Raw genomic sequence first — 18,523 nt, forward strand, 5'->3', positions numbered from 1 at the left:
TAGCCCCCTTGTTATTTTTTGCTTACTATTCTTCCTTAGACTTTTTTAAACACAAAGTTACACCAACAGGAAATTTTAATATCACTATCATAAGTGGAAAACCAATATTTTTTCTTCTACAAATTCAGATGAAAGCCTAACTATTAGAAACTACTAAAAGTATACCACCTAAAATCATCTCAGGGAACACAAATGGTTCACACCTAAAACTTTTGGAATTGTTGCTCAAGGTTAAAAACAACTAAACAATGGTTTAAGTAAAGGAGGGGCACAGTCATAAGTATTTCAGTAAGAAATATCACAATAACGTGAAGGATGTTAATGAATGCAAAAACCAATTAGGAAGCTACTGCAGTAGTCCAGTTCAGATATGAGAAAGAAATGAACTACAGCAGTAAATATGAACAAAACAATTTATATAGGCGGTCGACTCAAGAGTAGTGTCTGGCCAGGCTTGGTGCCCTGCACTTGTAATCCCCGTGGCTCGGGAGGTCCTGAGGCAGGAGGATGGCAAGTTCAAAGGCAGCCTCAGCAATTTAGCAAGGCCCTAAGCAACTCTGTGAGACCCTGTCTCTAAATAAAATATTTTTAAAAAAGGGCTGGGGATGTGGCTCAGTGGTTAAGCACCCCAGGGTTCAATCCCTGGTACCAAAAAAACCAAACAATCAAAAAAAATAGTGTCTGATTAAATGATGGATTTAAGGTTTCTAGTTTAGATAATTAGGTAGATAATAATTCCAATAATGGATTTAGGGAGTCAAAGAGAAGCAAGTTTGGAAAAATGGGCTTTACTTTTTTTTTTTTTTTTTTTTTGGGTGCTGGGGACTGAACCCAGGGCCTTGTGCTTACAAGGCAAGCACTCTACCGACTGAGCTATCTCCCCAGCCCTGGGCTTTACTTTTGATATGTGAGGTCACAGTGCTCCTGTCATCTTCAGGTAGTGATGTCCCGTGTGTGGAAATATAGATGTAAAAGTTCAAAACAAGTTGGGGTATAAGAAATAGATTGGAGAATTATGTGTATAGAGAAGTTTAACCCACTGTAGTTGTGAGAGTGGGAATGAGTAGAGCTGAAGAGAAAGTGCCAAGGACAAAATTCAACCCCTAGTACCAAGAGAAAAAAAAAATTCAGACTCCTTAAATGTCCAGAGAAGGCAGACTGCCCTTCCCCAGCAATACAATCTATTTTTTACTGCTCCCAAAATACTCATAATTATTACTTAATGTGTAAATGAATGGAGCCATTTTAGAGCTCCTCTGATACGTAGGTTTTGAGAAAAGAGTCATTCTGGCTCACTAGACAAAAATCTATTTTAATTGTATAAAATTATACATATAAAATACATAGAAAGCATTAAGAAGATAACTAAAATCTTTGACACCAAAATGGACAGATAAGGGAACAAATTTTCTCAAAATCTTTGGGATTTTGGGTATTTGAGAAAAATAATAAATCTAGGAGATGCAAGGACAATTCTTCCCACAACTCACACCCTTTAACACTTCTTCCCAGAGAAAGGAACGCAGGAGAAACTGGAGGGTTTATGATTTGGGGGGTTTATAAATATCAATAAAAACAGATGCACCTATTTTAAATGTAGGAGCTCTACTCCAATCTTACATGTGTTTCATGGAATACAAAGAAAGGGCTTGGAGAATCCAGGAAGCCCCTTTCAAGCACTAATAAAATTGTAGCTGGATTCTTTACCTCTGATCCCATATGTACTAGTCACCAAGATGATTCCAAAGGCAAGAAAGCTGTCTTTCATCTTGTTTTCTAATCCAAAGAGCAAACTGGTCTGTTTCCTAATCTACTTCTAAAAGCAAACTTGGCATAAATAAAAAGTCCAAATGCAGAAGTATTAAACTTCCCAAACTCAGTTTGGAAGGTACACTGAACAATAATATATAAAGGAGATCACAGAAGCAAGGGGGAAATCTATCTTAGCACATATAATTCTCCAAAAGGAGAATGCTCTAGCTGTACGGTGGATCATGTCTTACTTCACCCAACAAAGAGTTGGGGAGAAGAACCATATTAAAAACACGAATAGCTTATCATTGATTCTCTTTCCCCTCTTGCAGACTCCCAAGTTTCCAATTAGGAAGTGCCAAAATGCCAAAAGCTTATCTGATTTCCCTAATCAACTCATCCTAATCAATATAGAGGAAAAAGAAAATAAATAAGAATCTAAGGTACATACGTCTAAGGCAGTAAACAGTACCAGTTTGGTGGTAGGGAGAGAAACCTGGCCCTTACTCACCAAATGGAACAGATATTGCTTTTAAAGAGCAAAATAATGGTGGTGGTTGTAGGGATAGAAGTTTACTTTCTACCAATCTTTGCAGGTAGAAAGGTTTAAGTAAGCAGGGGAGAAGTGATAAGGGAATGCTGAATGATAACCAGCCTCAACACTTACCCCCTTCTTACTTAGATTATATCTAGAAATCTGGACTTCCAGAATCATATAGAAAAGACCCAGAAGAAACTTAGGAAGTAACCCCATAAATTGTGTTTATAATTTTTCTCATATTACTGGGCAGTTTCTCAGGTATGATTTAAAAATAAGAAACCAGATTTCCACTCCTTTCTGAATAATAGTGTAGGGGACCCTCGAAACAAAGGAGCATTTAGAGACAAAGAAAGGAGTAAGGTAATGGAGTTGCGGGGAGGTACCAAGCAGGTCCAGCTTTAGATAAACCAAAGTCAAAGGCTTCTTACTCATACCCTGTTTGAGACCAAGAAAAAGCAAGAACGAGGGTGAGGGTGGGGCACATAGTCCTTATTCTGCCTACCCGTTATTTTAAAGGGAGACATGAAGGCTTATTCATATTGTGTTATTGAAATGACTACACAGAGTTAATCTGGAAGATTAAGAGCCAACAAAGCTCCAAAGATAGTCTGCTCTTTCTCGTAAAGTGGAATGGAGATGTTTCAAAATGGAGATGTCCCAAAACCTGGAAATTAGAAAAGGGATCTCTTAGCAAATGGGAATCCAGGTGTAAAATTTATACATACATATATATATATATATATTTTAAAGTATAAAATTGAGAAAGTATATACAGAAATCATCCTAAGTCTTAGAAAGGAGACATACAAAAAAGGTCCTGGAAAGGATGGGGACTATGAAGGTAGATGCCTAGCAGTTGGAAGAATGCATATTGCCCAACTGCCCAGCAGCCAGCATGAGAATATCTTTCTTCTCCTTGTGGAAGCGCAGCTCCTTGCCTGCCAGCCGGGCTTCATCCAATTCCCGTTCAGTGGAGGCCAGCTCTCTAGACAGTGCCCCTGGTACACTCTGCTCCCGGCTCACCCAGTCCAAGGCCATTTGGTGGCGAATATCATCATCCAGGGCTCGGTGGGAATAATGAGCCAACACCTCCTAGTTGGGGAGGGGAATTGAAGATTACTGAGAAGATAAAGGTTCATATCATACCACATTGACCCAACTGGGACTAGGTATTCTTAGCTTTGGAGTACTAACTGATGTCAGTACCTAAGTCCTCCAAGGAGATTTTTAAGGAAAACTTCCTGGTGCGGGGAGCAAAGCAGGCAAAAGAATCAGAGTGAATATGTAAATAGGAAAGATTATAGGAGTGAAGTGAAGAGGGCACTTAAGGCTTTCCATGTTCACAACCTGGTAACCATAGGCTTGCTTCCTTCTAACATAGCAGTAGACCCTGTTCCTCTAGCCCATAAGATCTCTTACCTGCCGAGAACACTGTCTTTCCCTCATGGCCTTAAGGCTGCCATTCCAGTGCAACAGTTGAAAAACTGTCATTAGCTCCTAGGGGAAGAAGATATGTATTACCAGGACAGTGATTTTTATATTGGTAGTTTGCATTAGAATCACATGGGGAATTTTTTTACAAAATATATCTGTAGAAGCATCTCTAATCACCAACTCTGATATACCCCTAGGGGGAAGGAAGTATTTATATTTTGAAAAATATTTTAACTACTTCTTTTCCCTTCCTTTTTAGTCTCAATGTGTTAGGGATTAGTAGGAGGCATTATGTACACATTATCAGGTTAACCATGTTATTAGAGCCAGGGAAGTAATGGAATAGTACCTGGAACTCCAACATTGACTTGCCCTTGTTGGATTCCAACATAAATCGGAAGGCACCAATCCCTGTATTTGGGTTATCAGCTTCCTCCCTGTTGCCCTGGTAGCAGAGGAAAGGAAAAGACAAATAGATTTTCAATCGAAATTACCATCTTGAGCAGCAGTATCCAACAAAAAACATGAGCCACATATTTAATTTTAGATTTTCCCATTGCCACATTATAGTAAAAATTAATTTTGAGTATATTTTATTTAACAATATATTCAAAATATGATTTTAATTGTAGTCAATATAACATTATTAAGAAATGCTTTACATTTTTTGAACTGAGTTTTTGAAATCTACGTTATATTTAAAATACATCTCAATTCTTACCCAGGGGCACTTTACCACTGAGCTACATCCCCAGTCCTTTTTATTTTTAAAAATTATCCCCAACACATAAAATTGGAGGGCTTTAACTGGAAAGGAAAATGTAATCTTCAAAATTAGGGTTCAGTATTTGAGGCAAATAATTATTCACTATGACACCTTAAACAGTGCTTACCAAACTTTTCCTTGACATGGCACATATAAAATAATTGTTATCTGTATAGCTAACAGGGTAGATAGAAGAGGCTGCCAGCAATCACAATGAGTTCAGCCAGAGTAGTTCATCCATTCCAGTCTCCTGAGAGCTGAGGAGATCAATATCATGGTACACCTGTAATCTATCTGGAATATACCAGAGTAGATGGGATTACAGGAGTACACCACAACACTTGGTTCCCCGCTGACCCCTCAACTCCTCACCTCCCAAGATGGAGTCTTGCTATGTTGCCCAGGATGGCCTCCAAATTCTGGGCTCAAGTTATCCTCCTGCCTTAGCCTCCCTAGTCACTGGGACTACAGGCATACACCACTATGTCTAGCTGTAAATGATGACATCCTTGATTCATAGAAATCAACCAATCATGAAATCTGCCCTACTTGTAGACTTCTTGTCATTTTAGATAATACATTTCCTTCCTTTGCTGATTTCCTTAATTTTATGTGAGATTTTCTGTTACTTGCATTTAAATGCATCTAAACTGATAACATGTGGTGAGTGTTTAAAAATCTTTTATCCAGTAACCTTATGTGTTGTATGTAATTTTTAACCTATTTTGCAAATGAGGAAATAGACTTGATAAAGTAACTTGCTCAAAGTTATATAGCTGGTAGAATCATAATTTCAATACAATAAATTCAGAGCCCATACTCTAGTATATATCCCGCTTAATCCAAACCAATATTTCATATTATAATACCATTAGATGACTTAAGAGTGGCAAATGTACTTTCCTGATCTTGAACTGACTTTGATTTCAAATGATTTTATTAGCCAGGTGCAGTGGTGCACATCTGTAATCCAAGTGACTCAGGATGCTGAGGCAGGAGGATCCCAAGTTCAAGCCCATCCTCAGCAATTTAGCAAGATCCTAAGCAACTTAGAGAGACTGTTGCAAAATAAAAATAAAAAGGACTGGGGATGTAGCTCAGTGATACAGCACCCCTGAGTTCAATCCCCAGTACCAAAAATATAAGAAAATAAAATAAAAGTGTAGCTTTTCCCTAAAGATGCTGTTGATTAGAAGGAATAATGGGAGAAAAACAGGCAGGTTCTCAGTAACAAAGGAAAGTCAAATTGTGATTTAGTGTTCAACGACTAATTCACAAAGTTGATAAATAAAGCAATTTAGCATGTGTAATTACATCTTAACTAAATGTAAACAGAACAGAAACAGAAAAATGGTCTATCACCCTATTGATGCGTTCATAGGGAGGAAGAAAGAAGTCAGTGTTCTTTTCTAGGATGTACCTCTCAGCTAGGTCTATCTGTATTCTAATCTTGGTTCTACCACTTACTATATAACTGTAAGCAAACTTCACTTCTGTGATTTTAGTCTTTTCATCTGTTAAGTAGGGGTAATAATAGTACTAATACTTCACAGGATTATCGTGATGATCAAATCAGATAAAGTACATACAAATCCCTTAGAATAGTCCATGTTATTTTTTTAAAATATTTTTTAGTTGTTGATGGACCTTTATTTTATTCATTGATTTATATGTGGTGCTGAGAATCAAACCCAGGGCCTCACACATGCTAGAAAAGCACTCTACCACTGAGCCACAAACCCAGACTAGTCCTTTGTTATTTATGATTATTATCACCATCATCATTTGAAAGAATAGATGTTCATTTTAAAGAAAGCAAATAATCTTCCCCATTCCTAAAAGGGGAAAAAGAAAAGACACTGTATTAAAAAGGGGTTCTTTATTAATGAGTTGAAGTAATAGAGGCAGGAAATAAGTAACAATAAAAACAATCAGAAAGAATAGCTTTCACACACTTCCTCTTGCCATGTAACACCCAGTACCACCTCACCAGCAAGAAAATCACCATCAGATGAATCCCCCAATCTTGGACCAGAATAATGAGTCAAAATAAACCTCTTTTCTATATAACTTAAAAAAAAAAAAAAAAAAAAAAAAAAAAGGCCTCGGGGTAGAGCTCAGTGATAGAGCACTTGCTTAGCATGAGCAAAAGCAAAGTCATAGTTCCATCCATCTCTAGCACCACAATAAAAAGGTGGGAGGAGGGGTGTATCTTAGTGGTACAGTGCTTGCCTAGCATGCACTGGGTTCAATCCCTAGCACTGCAAAAAAAAAAAAAAAATCCTTTTTAATGAAAAATAAAATAAATTTTAAAAAGAATAGTAAGTCACTAAAGTTTTAAATCAAAATTATGAAAAACAAAATTCAAGCTCAATTTTCATTTATTAAGGAACTCAAGAATTCCATAAGTCTTTAATTAAATGTTTCTAAACACCAAAAAGATACAATGAAAGAGACTATACAACAAAAACATATAAAGATAGATATGAAATTAGGGACAGAGGCATAAGGAGCATATGACACACAAAAAATTAACAGATAATAAACAGAACAGAGATGTAGACAGAAAAGGAAACAAGAAACCCATCAGTTTTCCATCCCCCACTCTCCTTCCTTCCAATTCCAAGTTACTTACATTGAAAGATGCCAGGGCCTCAGAGACACTCTTCTCAATGAACTCATCAGTGATTCTTCGGGAAGGATGTTCATTAAACACAGAGTTCATTAATGCAATCTTTGCAGCACTCCTACGGGCCTCCGCTTTTGTGGGACAAAACTAGACAGGGAAGAGAAAGTGAGAATATGTGTACATGTGTATCTGACAGAAAGGACGAAACAGCAGGAGGGAAACACTTAAAATGGAAAACAATTGGCCACTCTTTGGATAAATCTTGTGTTCAACACACTTTACAAAGTTTTTATTGTAAAATGGTTGGAATGTTTGGAAACATAATTTTGATTCAACATCCTGAAGTCATTAAGGAACTGGAGACTGCTACAGCTCATAGGAAATTGAATCAGAATGAGTAAGGCTGCTGAAGTCAGCACATAATCACTAGACATGAAAAATACCTCTGTTTAAACTGTCAACAGAATTAATTACTCAAAAGTCAGATTCTGGCCAGCCTATTAGAAATCTGTACCTTGCTCTCTTGTTCTGTAGACAGGCAAGATTTTTTGGATTCCTCTAGATAACCCAAGATTAGAACAAAGCTATTTCTAGGCTGCTTCTGCAGAGAAGGTCTCCTGTCTCTTCATGCAATCTGGGATTCATGGATTTTACTCTGAGCTATGAACAGGCATTTTCCCCAATAATGTAATGAGCCAAAGGACCTATCCCAGAAGAGGTTTGAAGAAATTTAGTCTTTTCCCCCTGCAGTTGAAGCAAGGAGAATAGAGGTAGCTAGGAAAGGAAAGCATTTAACTCATGTTTTTATATTATATCTAACATAGGTTATCATAGGGAAAGCACAATTTTCAGAAGTCTTAACTCTTTCAACTTCAGATTCCTGGCTACCATAGAATTCCTTTATAACTTACCTTCACTGTCTGCATCAAAGGCCTCTGTGCCTTTGTCATTTATGTTTAAGATTAGAGGAAAGAAGGAAAGTTATGTTGCAGTTTTAAAAAGTAGACCAGGATATGTTCACTACTTTGCCATCCTTATTATCAATAATTTCTAACTTTCTTTAGCTGACAGTTCTGAGACAATATATGGAACTTCACACATTAACCCTAAGTCTTTTGGCTTCTTCAGTTTCTCTGTTTCTACTTTTCTATTTCTAGTCTGCTTGCCTACTCTGCTCATTAGTGCTTTTTCTGAAAAAGTTATCTGTGAAGTAAACCACCAGGAAAAATTTCACCAACCAAAGTGGATATAAAATATGTGAGCTAAAAAATAAATAAATAATTCTACTCTTTCAGAAAATAAGAGAAATCAAATCACTATAATGGTTCAATTACAGGCATTATCATAAAATTGTTAAATAATTATTCGGCACTGTGATGAGGTGAGAAAGAGGAGAAAAGATCTTATTCTCTAATAAGAGAAAGCATAAGCCAGATGCAGTCGCACATGCTTGTGATCCCCAGGTACTCAGGAGGCTAAGGTATAAAAGCGCAAGTTCAAGACTAGCCTAGGGCAACTTAGTGAGGGACCCTGTTTCAAACAAACAAACAAAAACTGCTTAAGAATGTAGCTCAGTGGTAGAGCCTCTGGGTTCAATCCCCAGTACCATCAAAAAAAAAAAAAGAAAGTAGACTTAGCATGCACAATATCCTGGGTTTGGGGGGACAGGGATATAGCTCAGTTAGTAGAGTGCTTGCCTAGCATGCACAAGGCCCTGGGTTCAATCCCCAGCACCACCACCAAAAAAAAAAAAAAAAATGGGTTTGATCCCTGGTGCCTTCCCCCACAAAACAAAACAATCATGACAACAAAAATACCAGAAAGAAATAACATAACATGTCTCTTCTTGTTATAGATGGGAAAACTGAGGGCAATCAGGGGAATTAAAATTTTAATCGCATCTTAGATGATGAGGAGTCCCTCATCTCACCATACATAGCTGCTCCCCTTTGATCTCTTAGAGAATTCAAATATTGCTTTCTTTAGTAAATACCTGTGGAAAAACTACTGGGGGCTGGGGGACAAAAGAATATTGTTCTAGATCCTCAAGAAGACACAGCAAGAAGTTGGAATGCAATAATGGACCCTGATCAGAATAAAGGTTGAATTCTAATAATCTGATATATTCAGTAAAGGCATATTCATAACTGTGCAAAATCAAAAAGGGTTTGATTTTTACAGGCTGAAAGAAAAACAACCACTAAGGTGATTTTATGATCCAGTGAGCCTTAGATGCTTGCCAAAATGATTTGCCCAGATTGGTTTAGGTCCTCAAATATGTGATTTCAGGCAGAGATTTAATGGCTAAAGTGATAAAGTTCTTATTAGCACCTAAGATTCAGCTTTATTACTGCTGTCTCACAACTCTTACCTGGAAACTCCCAAAACAACTTCCCCCAGGTAGGGTGACATAGCAGACATAGGGAGGGCTGTTGGAGGGAACCATCTCATAAACCACTAGAGCCCCATTCTTCAAGTCAGCCCCACGGGACTGTTTCATCTGCCAGAATTCCTGAAGTGCCTCTACCACATTCACTATTAAAAAAAAAAAGAAAGAAAGAAAGAAAAAGAAAAAAGAAGTAGTTAAGTCAGCAACAAGAACACCTCCAAGTGGTGCTATACTTCAGTATGGTACCTGTAATGTGTACATACACTAAGAGTTCTTTAACTTCCTATCCATCACCATTTAAACCCATTTAAATTGAGGCTGGGGGTGTAGCTTAGTGATACAGCACTTGCCCTGGGTTCAATCCCCAGCACTGCAAAACAAACAAGCAAAAAAGTCATTTAAATTAATAAACCTAGACTGTGATTCAAGCTAATTTGCATAGAAAGACCAAAATATGCCCACCATCTTCTCCCCAACTCTCTAGGTCACACTTTGCTTTGTCCTAGATACCAAAAGAAAATACTTAAAATCAGAGGCATAGTTTCCAAGGTCAGCAGACCATGATCACTATCTAATGAAGTACAAACAGATCATTCCACAATTGGTCAGCTGCCCTAGAACAATAATAACCTTCACAATAATAAGTGTTAACATTTACTAAACACTGATTGTATGTCAGGCATTTCCCTAAGTGCTTTGCCCATTTAATCCTAACAATCTTATGAGGTACATACTTTTATAGATATGAGGCATACAGGGGTTAAATAACTGGCCCAAGGTTATAAAAACTAGAAAGTAGCAGAGTAAGCATCAAATTTAAAGAGTCCTGTTTCCACAGTCAGTGTTCTTAAACCACTGAGCAATACCGCTGTTCAAGAAAATATGGCACTATGAGCCATTCTCAAGCTTATGCTTCTAGTGAGCAAACCAATGATCACATTCCCTTTCCAGACAGGAAAAATATGTCTATACTATGAAATAGAGTGGGGGGATTGATTCTCTTCTGAATCTTTTTTTTTTTTTTTTTCTGAAGCTTTAATTGGGTATAAATGATTTGGGGAGGAAGTGTATGTCAGGAAACACTTTTTCATGGGTCTCTTCTACTCCAAGATTCTTCTACGCCAAGATTGCAAAGTCCTGAGTGATCTTCACTTGGGTCATTTCTCAAGACTGTGTTTACAGCTATAAACCTTGAGGCATGAGGTAATGCCTCCCTCTGAGACAAAGAACAATCTTGCTTACTGCTTATTGTAAAATGGCAGTTCCCCAAGTTCAGTGTTCCTCTCATGATGTAACCTGTGGCCTGTATAAGCATCCACCTGCGTCTGCCACATAAGACTTGGGAGACAAGGGGAACTCATGCACCATGATGTTCATGTTACCTGCTGTGCAATGAGTAATAGTCCTTTTTTCTGACCCACAAATCTCTTGACTTCTGCCAACATCCAAGAAACAGTAACTGGCTAACTTATTAGATTTAAGTAGAGTAAAATCAAACTCCAGATCTGATCCCATATTCCAGAACACTTCCTAGAAATAATCGATCATTCCACAAATAGGTAGTAAGCACTTTCTCTATAATAGGCTATCCTAATCTATAATAGTAGCATATATTCTAAAGAGGGAGTATAATATGCACCCAGTGTAAAAAGGAAAAAAGATGTTAAATAATCTCAAACATACATAAAATTCCAACTGTCATAAGAGCTAGGAGGGGTAGATAATGGACAATGTAGGAATATCTGATCTAGTAAAGAAAGTCAAAAAAAGTTACCCTGAAGAGTTGATATCTAAGCTGAGGTGTAAGTAGGAATTCATCAGGCAAAAGGTAAGAAAATAGTGTCTGAGCATGAGAAATAGCATGTCCAAAGGTTGTATGACAGCAGGGAACATGGTAAATAAAGGGACTAAAATAAGGCCAATGCAGCTACAAAAGAGAGAGTGAGGGGAAGTGTAATACAAGATGAGGTTGAAAAAGGAGGTAGGGACCAGACCAGGTAGGGCCTTGTAGGCCCTATCAGAGTATTGACTTTATCCCAGGGTGAGATGGGAAGCAACTGAAGAATTTTAAACATAAGGAGGGATGAGATCATTTTTCCTTTGAATGTTTTCCAAACATTTCAAATGGCTTCAAGGCCTCATAATAAAATGTCACACATGCTCTCCAATATCTTGCAACATGACCACTTTCCCACTCTTACATACAACAAAGACTCATTCATTCTTTCATATTGTGCTAATTCAGGTCTGCCAAGAAGACACCAAAGTGGGATAGACATGTAAAGGATTTTCTAGAGAGGAAGTAGGAGAAGGTAGGGAAAGAGCCTTCAGATCACGATGAGGGTCTGATACATGTAGAAGAGAGGGGAAGAAGGAGGTTTAGGTATGAGTGTTTTAGGTTGCAGTGTTAACCAAGAAAGGTTTGGCCAAGCCAGTGGGAGGTCCTCATATCAAATTTAACAAGATGTGCCTCAATTAATACTCTTGTTATGCTCAGTCATTGGCTGGGAACAGTGTGCAACAAGCTTGGCCTCAGTGCAAAGTGGAGATGGACTTAAAGAGGGCAGTAGCTGAGGCTGTCAGTCAGTGACGCTCCATACAACAGATCTGATCAATACATTTTCATTAAGCAAAACTTGAGATTTAAGAGGCACACAACTCTACTGTGGTCATTAGAGATACAAAGAATAACACAGTCCCTTGCCAGCAAGTGTTCAAAATCTAGTGACCAACATTATCTCACCTGCTCTAAAACTGAAACAAGGACCCCATATTCTAGCCAGAGTTTGAAAAACAGAATAAGCTCTTTTCTAATACGTTCTATTTAACTGAATTTTTAGAATGTTCATTCATCTATTAAAAGGCAACATTCTCTTTCCCACCCTTAGTTTCCACAAGGGCTCTTTAAAGGTCACTACTGCCCAGCAAGCTTATCCATCTTCGCTCTTTCCATTGAGATCTTTTCAGCCCCAGTTCCCTCTTTGAGACAATTTAGCACAATGCACTGAGCGACAGCTTTCCTGACATGTAAACAACAGGGAGAATAGTGGAAGAAAGGAGAAGGGGAGGAGACCACCATAATTGGGAAGGTCCTAGTAAAAAGCATATGTCTATTCCAGATCCAGTGAAATCCCTCTTGTTACAAAGTATACGACTGTCTTTTAATATTACTCAAATCCATAGAAAATGGGAAGTCTTACTTCAGAAATGTGAGTATGAAATGAAAAACTGCACAAAATGATCAGGAAAAAAAGTAATTTATTGTGATCTACACATGGAGTGATTTTTAGAGCTGAGTGAAATGCTCTAATGAGTCACTGAAAATGCTCATAGAGTGATTTTTAGAGCTAAGACTAAGGAAGGGAAGATGACTTGCTTGAGGTCACACAGATGTGACATTTGGGGCATGAATCTAAATGTCCTGAAGCCAATGTTCTTTTCAATTTGGGTATCTTAATCCAGTGCTCAAGATCCAGTCCATAGCTGAACTTCATGGGGGTTCACAACACCCCCTAAAACTGGTAAGTAACGTGCACATGCATACATATATGCATGTGAGCATTTCTGTGTGTAGGAGTGGTGTCTTTAGTTTTATTTTCTGTGAGAAATCATGAATATAATGGTTTACATATGAGTAAAGAAGAGTGAGGTAGGAAACAAACATATTGGCAGATATAATTGTTTTCTGGAAGGCAAGGACAGATGCTGGGCTGAAAGGGACAAGAAAGACCAAGACGTGAGGAATATTTATAGCATGCTGTTTAATAACACAAAAAAGAATACTTTTTTCTACCTTTAGAAGATAAAATATTAGATGCGTGTCTAAGTGGTATGAGAGGTAAAGATCATACGTCTACCAGAGTGAAAATACTAAAACAACACATGGGGGATTGGGGGTTGGATGTATCTCAGAGGTACAGACATTTAGCATTCTTGAAACCCTAGGTTCAATCTCCAAAAAACAAAAAGCAACACCTGAAACTACAGAAAGTTTTTATATAATGATAATAAATACAAAATTGTGGTAAGGGAGCAGGGATAAAAAGATAATAAATAGATAATGAAATTAAGTAAGTAAAAAGGTTTTCCCTGATCATATAGGTTTGTGAGAATAGGCTGGCCTACCTTAATTCAAGTTATTATGGAACATAGGTAAGCTAGTTAACTATATTTTGTCTTATTTCAGTTTTTGAAGGGATAGCTTTAAAATGAATAGCTTATAATGCACAGTCTCTTTGGAAGGGAAGGATTGTAAAGCAACAGTGACTTCAGTGGGGGACTATGCTAGACTGAATACCTTCTGCCTAGATGTCCATGTCTAATCCCTGGAACCTGTGAATATTACCTTATGTGACAAAGACTTTGCAGATGTGTTTAGGTTAAGTAATCTTTGGTGTAGAGATTATCCTAGATTATCCTGTTGGGCCCTAAATGCAATTAAAAAATGTCATTATAAGTGGGAGCTCAGATTTGGCAAAATACAGAAGAGGAAAAAGCATGAAGGCAGAGATTGGAGAGAATCAGTCACAAGCCAAGGAATGTCAATAGAAGCTGAAATAGGCAAGAAATGGGCACTCCCCTAAATTTCTGGAGAGAACACCTCCTTGCCAACACCTTGGTTTTTGGCTCAGTGATACTGACTTTGGACTTCACTGCTATCAGAATTGAGAGGGAATAAATTTCTGTTGTTTTAAGCAGTGAAGTGTGTGATAATTTGTTACAGTAGCCATATGAAACTAATATGGGAATTAATTCAACATTTCTAAAAATTGGAAATATTCAGGCGAATCAGTTGAACTCCAATAACAGATAGGAAAAGAACCTGTGGTGAGGAAGAGGAAAAATTAAACAGAAAATATTACACAAGATTCATTTATTCACCTTAGTAGAGTAACTGGGCAAAATCTCCAATCACATAGCCCTATTGTAACACAATGGGAGCGCAGGCTTGCAGAGGGAAATGTACCAGTCATAAAGCAAGGAAAGTGACTTGCTCAATCATGCCCGTTTAGGGATTGCCAGATGTCAAACATGAGAGAAGGTCTATGAGCTATGTGGAAAAAAAAAGGGGCAAGGAAAAATGGTAATGTTAACAAAGCCTATCATATGTACAGTTTTCAAAGCATTTCCAAATGCATAATAATAGCAATCACTCATTGAGTACTATGTGCTGCATGCTTGACATTCATGTTTTCATTTAATCCACACAAAACTATGAAAATTGATATGATAATATCCATTTCACTAAAAAGTAAACAAGGAACAGGCCAGAAGTAGCAGAACAAGGGTTTAGAAACAATATTCATTTGTTTACGAAGCCAACCCTCTTTTTATTGTACTATCCTGCTTTATTACACCATTGATCCTCACACATGATCTGGGAAGCCGACTGAACTCCATCAAGATACAGACTAAATATCTGCCTTGTTCACCACTGCATCTGGTAATTAATAAATATTTGTTAAATGAATAAATTAAACAGATGAGGCATAGAGAGATTAAGATTTTCTCCAAAATTTCACAGCCACTATTTGATAGGGGCCAGGTTCTCTGATCCCAAATCCTATTCACTGTGAACTGATTAAGATCTAGTAGCTTATTGAACTATGTGTGTCTCTCAGGCAGGTAACGGGTAAGGGGAGATTAAAAGACAAACAGGTAAAATAACAGAAGAGCTTTTTGCTTAAATGCTGGGATCCAATATGAGGGAAAGTAAATTTAAAGACTGAACTGGAAAGGATGAATTTGGAGTAGACAGAAAGAAGATGAAGGATGTGAATTGAGGATGATGTGCAAGGCATCAGAGAATGATCTGGGCAGAGACCAAAGTAAATTGTTTTGGGGGGAATACAGCCATCCCCCAATTACCATGCCATCAGTCACACGGGTATGTGGGTACATGCCAATGGCAGCTTTGCCTATTAATCGAAGCAGAATAAGTGGTTCCATGTGGCAAAGGACTTCTGAGCCAAATCGGCAGAGATTTTGCTTCCCTAAAGCCGACTATCTGCCAAACTCTTGTAAAGTACTGGCTGGACACCCAGACTGGAAATGGGAAACTCGAGAATAATGAGGACTGTGATGGGAGGTGTGGAGATTGGAGGAGAGAATCACCACAGACTCTAAAGCCTGAGTGATTGCTCTTTGTCAGCACAATCCCTTTGTTCCCTCATCCTTTCTGAGGAAATTAAAATTTTATAGAACATCCAGTTTGAAAGCCAAGCCAGAGGATTTCCAGGTAACAGACAAGAAAAAAGGGTACATTCTTCTCTAATTTTAATGAACACCAATAAGTTTCCCAGAGGAAGAATTCAGATTTAGATTGACCACTCCTGGCTATTCCTATGCCCAGAGGCAAAGATTTCCCCTTGGTCTTGATTTAAAAAGACCTGAAGCAGCAGGACAATAGCTGATGACCATTCCATCACATAGCCTTGTTAAGCCTATGAATTAAACTAGAAAAATATCTATGTTGACTCATGATGAATTTCAGAATCATATCCATTTGTATGTCCAGCATCTTCCAAAGTACCTGCCCCATGGTAAGAATTCAAGTTGTATGAAAAATGAAAGGAAACCAATAAATTAATGATTAGGCACATACAGCAAATGAGATCTAAAAATCTATTTTCATTGGAATCCTAGGTTTTACAACATTAGGATTTAAAAGTGGGAGAAAATAAGACATGTTCTTAAGGAATATGAATCAAGTAATTTGAGATGATAATTATAAGTACTCGTTATGTTTTCAGTTGCAATATCTCAATTAATCCACATCATAACCCTTGGGGAAGCCGAAACTCAGTGAGATTGCTTCTTCCCCCAAAGACAGAGGTAGCAAGTGACAAATCTCCAAAGCCTGTATGTGTTCTTTTCACCATATTGTCTCAAAAAGACAAAAACAAAACCTCATTATTGTTTAAAGAGAAAGCCCTGCAATTTTTCTCTGTATCAAACTAGAAAGTTAAAGATGTAGTTACTTCTGGACCAAAGAGGACTTGGACAAGAAGAAGAAGTGATATCTTGGAAATTTCAGAATTAAATTCTGAATCCAACACCCTTCATATATTCCTTGTTACTTAAACTATAAATTTGGAACTAAAACTCAGACAGGAAATTCTATGCTGGTTAAACAAAAACAACAAAGAAAATCCTCACATACACCCTCCCAGAAATTAGGCATTTTTAAGTTGGAGATTTCTAACCAAAATAGGGTTTCTACCTGGCTCATTTCCACAGAATTCAGCATTCAGAGAGCCAAGGCCTGGGATTTATCCTCAGTTCCTGGGCAAGGGCCAGGAAAGCAGAGCCAGACAGACAGAGGCCACAGTTGTGAGGCTCCATACTAAAAAAGACACAAAAGTGAGCTACTAAGTCACAGGAAGCTGGCATGGGCTCAACGGTATGGGTCCAGATATAAAGGCACAATTATTGTGACTTGGGAAGGCAGCAAATCAGAAGTTGCACTGGAAATTTCAGCGTGAATTTTTCAGAGGAAATTCTTTACTCTCTAAGTAAAGAATTAAAAAGTCAAGGCTAAGGAGATGGAGTAACTTAACAGGGCAGTCCAGGAATTGCTAAGATCAGAAAGGCTGAAAGGGTATGGATGAGAAATATCTTGGATCTGAGATAAAGGATGAAATCCCACACAATGAAGACTGAGTCTCAAAGGTAGAAAGATGTTAAAACATTAAGTAAGGTACAGAAAGAATTCCATTTCTGACAGAAAAGGTTGGGGGTGGGGTGGGGGAAGAACTATCTGGAAATAGGGGACCCGGACAATATATTATTGTGTGTGTGCGCGCGCGCTGTGTGTGTGTGTGTGTGTGTGTGTGTGTGTGTGTGTGTGTGTGTGTGTGTGTGTGTGTGTGTGTGTGTGTGTGTGTGTGTGTGTAGCCCAGAAGGAAATTCCCCAAAAGGAAATGCATGTGAGGGCTTCACGCCAGGAAAAGCGATCCGGAGGACTGTGGGAGCAAGGCTCCCTTACAGAGGGTGTCCCGCTGGAGGCAAGACTCTCAGACTCACCTCGGCCATAGCCCTGTGTGTGCTTGGCAAAGCTCCTCACCACAGCCTCCACCGCTTCCCGCAGCACAGCCGGGCTGCCTGCGGCACCGGGCGGCAGAGGCATCCCTGGGGCCCCAGACAGGAGAAGCGGAGGCGGAGGCGGTGCAGGGGGCGGTGGGGCCGGCGGGGGGCCAGCTGGGGGTGTGGCGGCGGTTGTCGCAGCCCCAGTCACCCCCGGTCGCAGCGCTCGAAGAGTGCCCCTTCCGCTGGTGACCACTCCAGGCTGCAGTCGTTGTGCTCTCATCGTCTCCATGCCGGCAGCCAGCGGAGTAGGGCCCGGATCCTGCCAGCCTGGCGAGCTAACGGTCCCAGCCACCCTAGTCAGCCAGCGCCTGGGGGACTGAGGGCGGTGCCGAGGCCCAGCTGTCAGTCAAGTGGAGGCGGGGAAGAGCCGGGTCCCATGCCAATCACCAGTGAAAGGGAGGGTGGGGGCGGGCTCTCAATTCACCAGAAGCAAATCATTGAGGAAGGTGGAGGTGCTGAGAACCAATTGCAAAGAGAAAAAGCGATATCCTCTAAATGAGAGAGGCAGAGCTTTGGTGCGTCTTTGGGAATCCTGTGGCTAGCACTAGAAATCCGCCCAGACCCCTGAGGCGGGGCTTGAAGGAAAAACAGGCCTGGATGCAAGGCTGGGGAGAATCAGACAGAGTGAGAGGATTCGTAGAGAACATTTGTCCGACCGCCTATTTTATCGACGTATATGAAGAAACTGGCTCAGAGAAGTGATATAACTTGCCAAAGATCACATGGTAATTGATGATGAAACTAAAACAAGAAAAACTACTGGCATTAAGTGAGCATATAAGTATGCGATGTACCTTAGTGCATTGTTGTACTTAATCACAATCACAACCAGTTTTTATTATTTTATGAATAAGGAAACTGACACATAGGGCGAATAAAATTAAATTGCCCCAAATTAAATAGCTAGGATATGACAAGGGGCAG

The 18,523-nt window shown here is 39.0% G+C and overlaps 1 protein-coding gene across 1 annotated transcript; it reads right to left on the bottom strand.

Moving 5' to 3' along the window:
• Positions 1-1,292: 1,292 nt before the first annotated feature.
• LIX1L (limb and CNS expressed 1 like) lies at positions 1,293-17,932 on the bottom strand. The gene is made up of 6 exons (XM_079141390.1): positions 17,537-17,932; positions 9,494-9,657; positions 7,129-7,269; positions 4,077-4,172; positions 3,713-3,790; positions 1,293-3,385 (listed from the first exon to the last, which is right to left on the bottom strand). Exons 1-6 carry the CDS (start codon positions 17,826-17,828, stop codon positions 3,143-3,145), a joined length of 1,014 nt encoding a protein of 337 aa, XP_078997516.1. The 5' UTR covers positions 17,829-17,932; the 3' UTR covers positions 1,293-3,142.
• Between the last annotated feature and the right edge of the window lie 591 nt (positions 17,933-18,523).

This window comes from Sciurus vulgaris (assembly GCF_902686455.1).
Source record: "Sciurus vulgaris genome assembly, chromosome: 1".
NCBI lineage: Eukaryota > Metazoa > Chordata > Mammalia > Rodentia > Sciuridae > Sciurus > Sciurus vulgaris.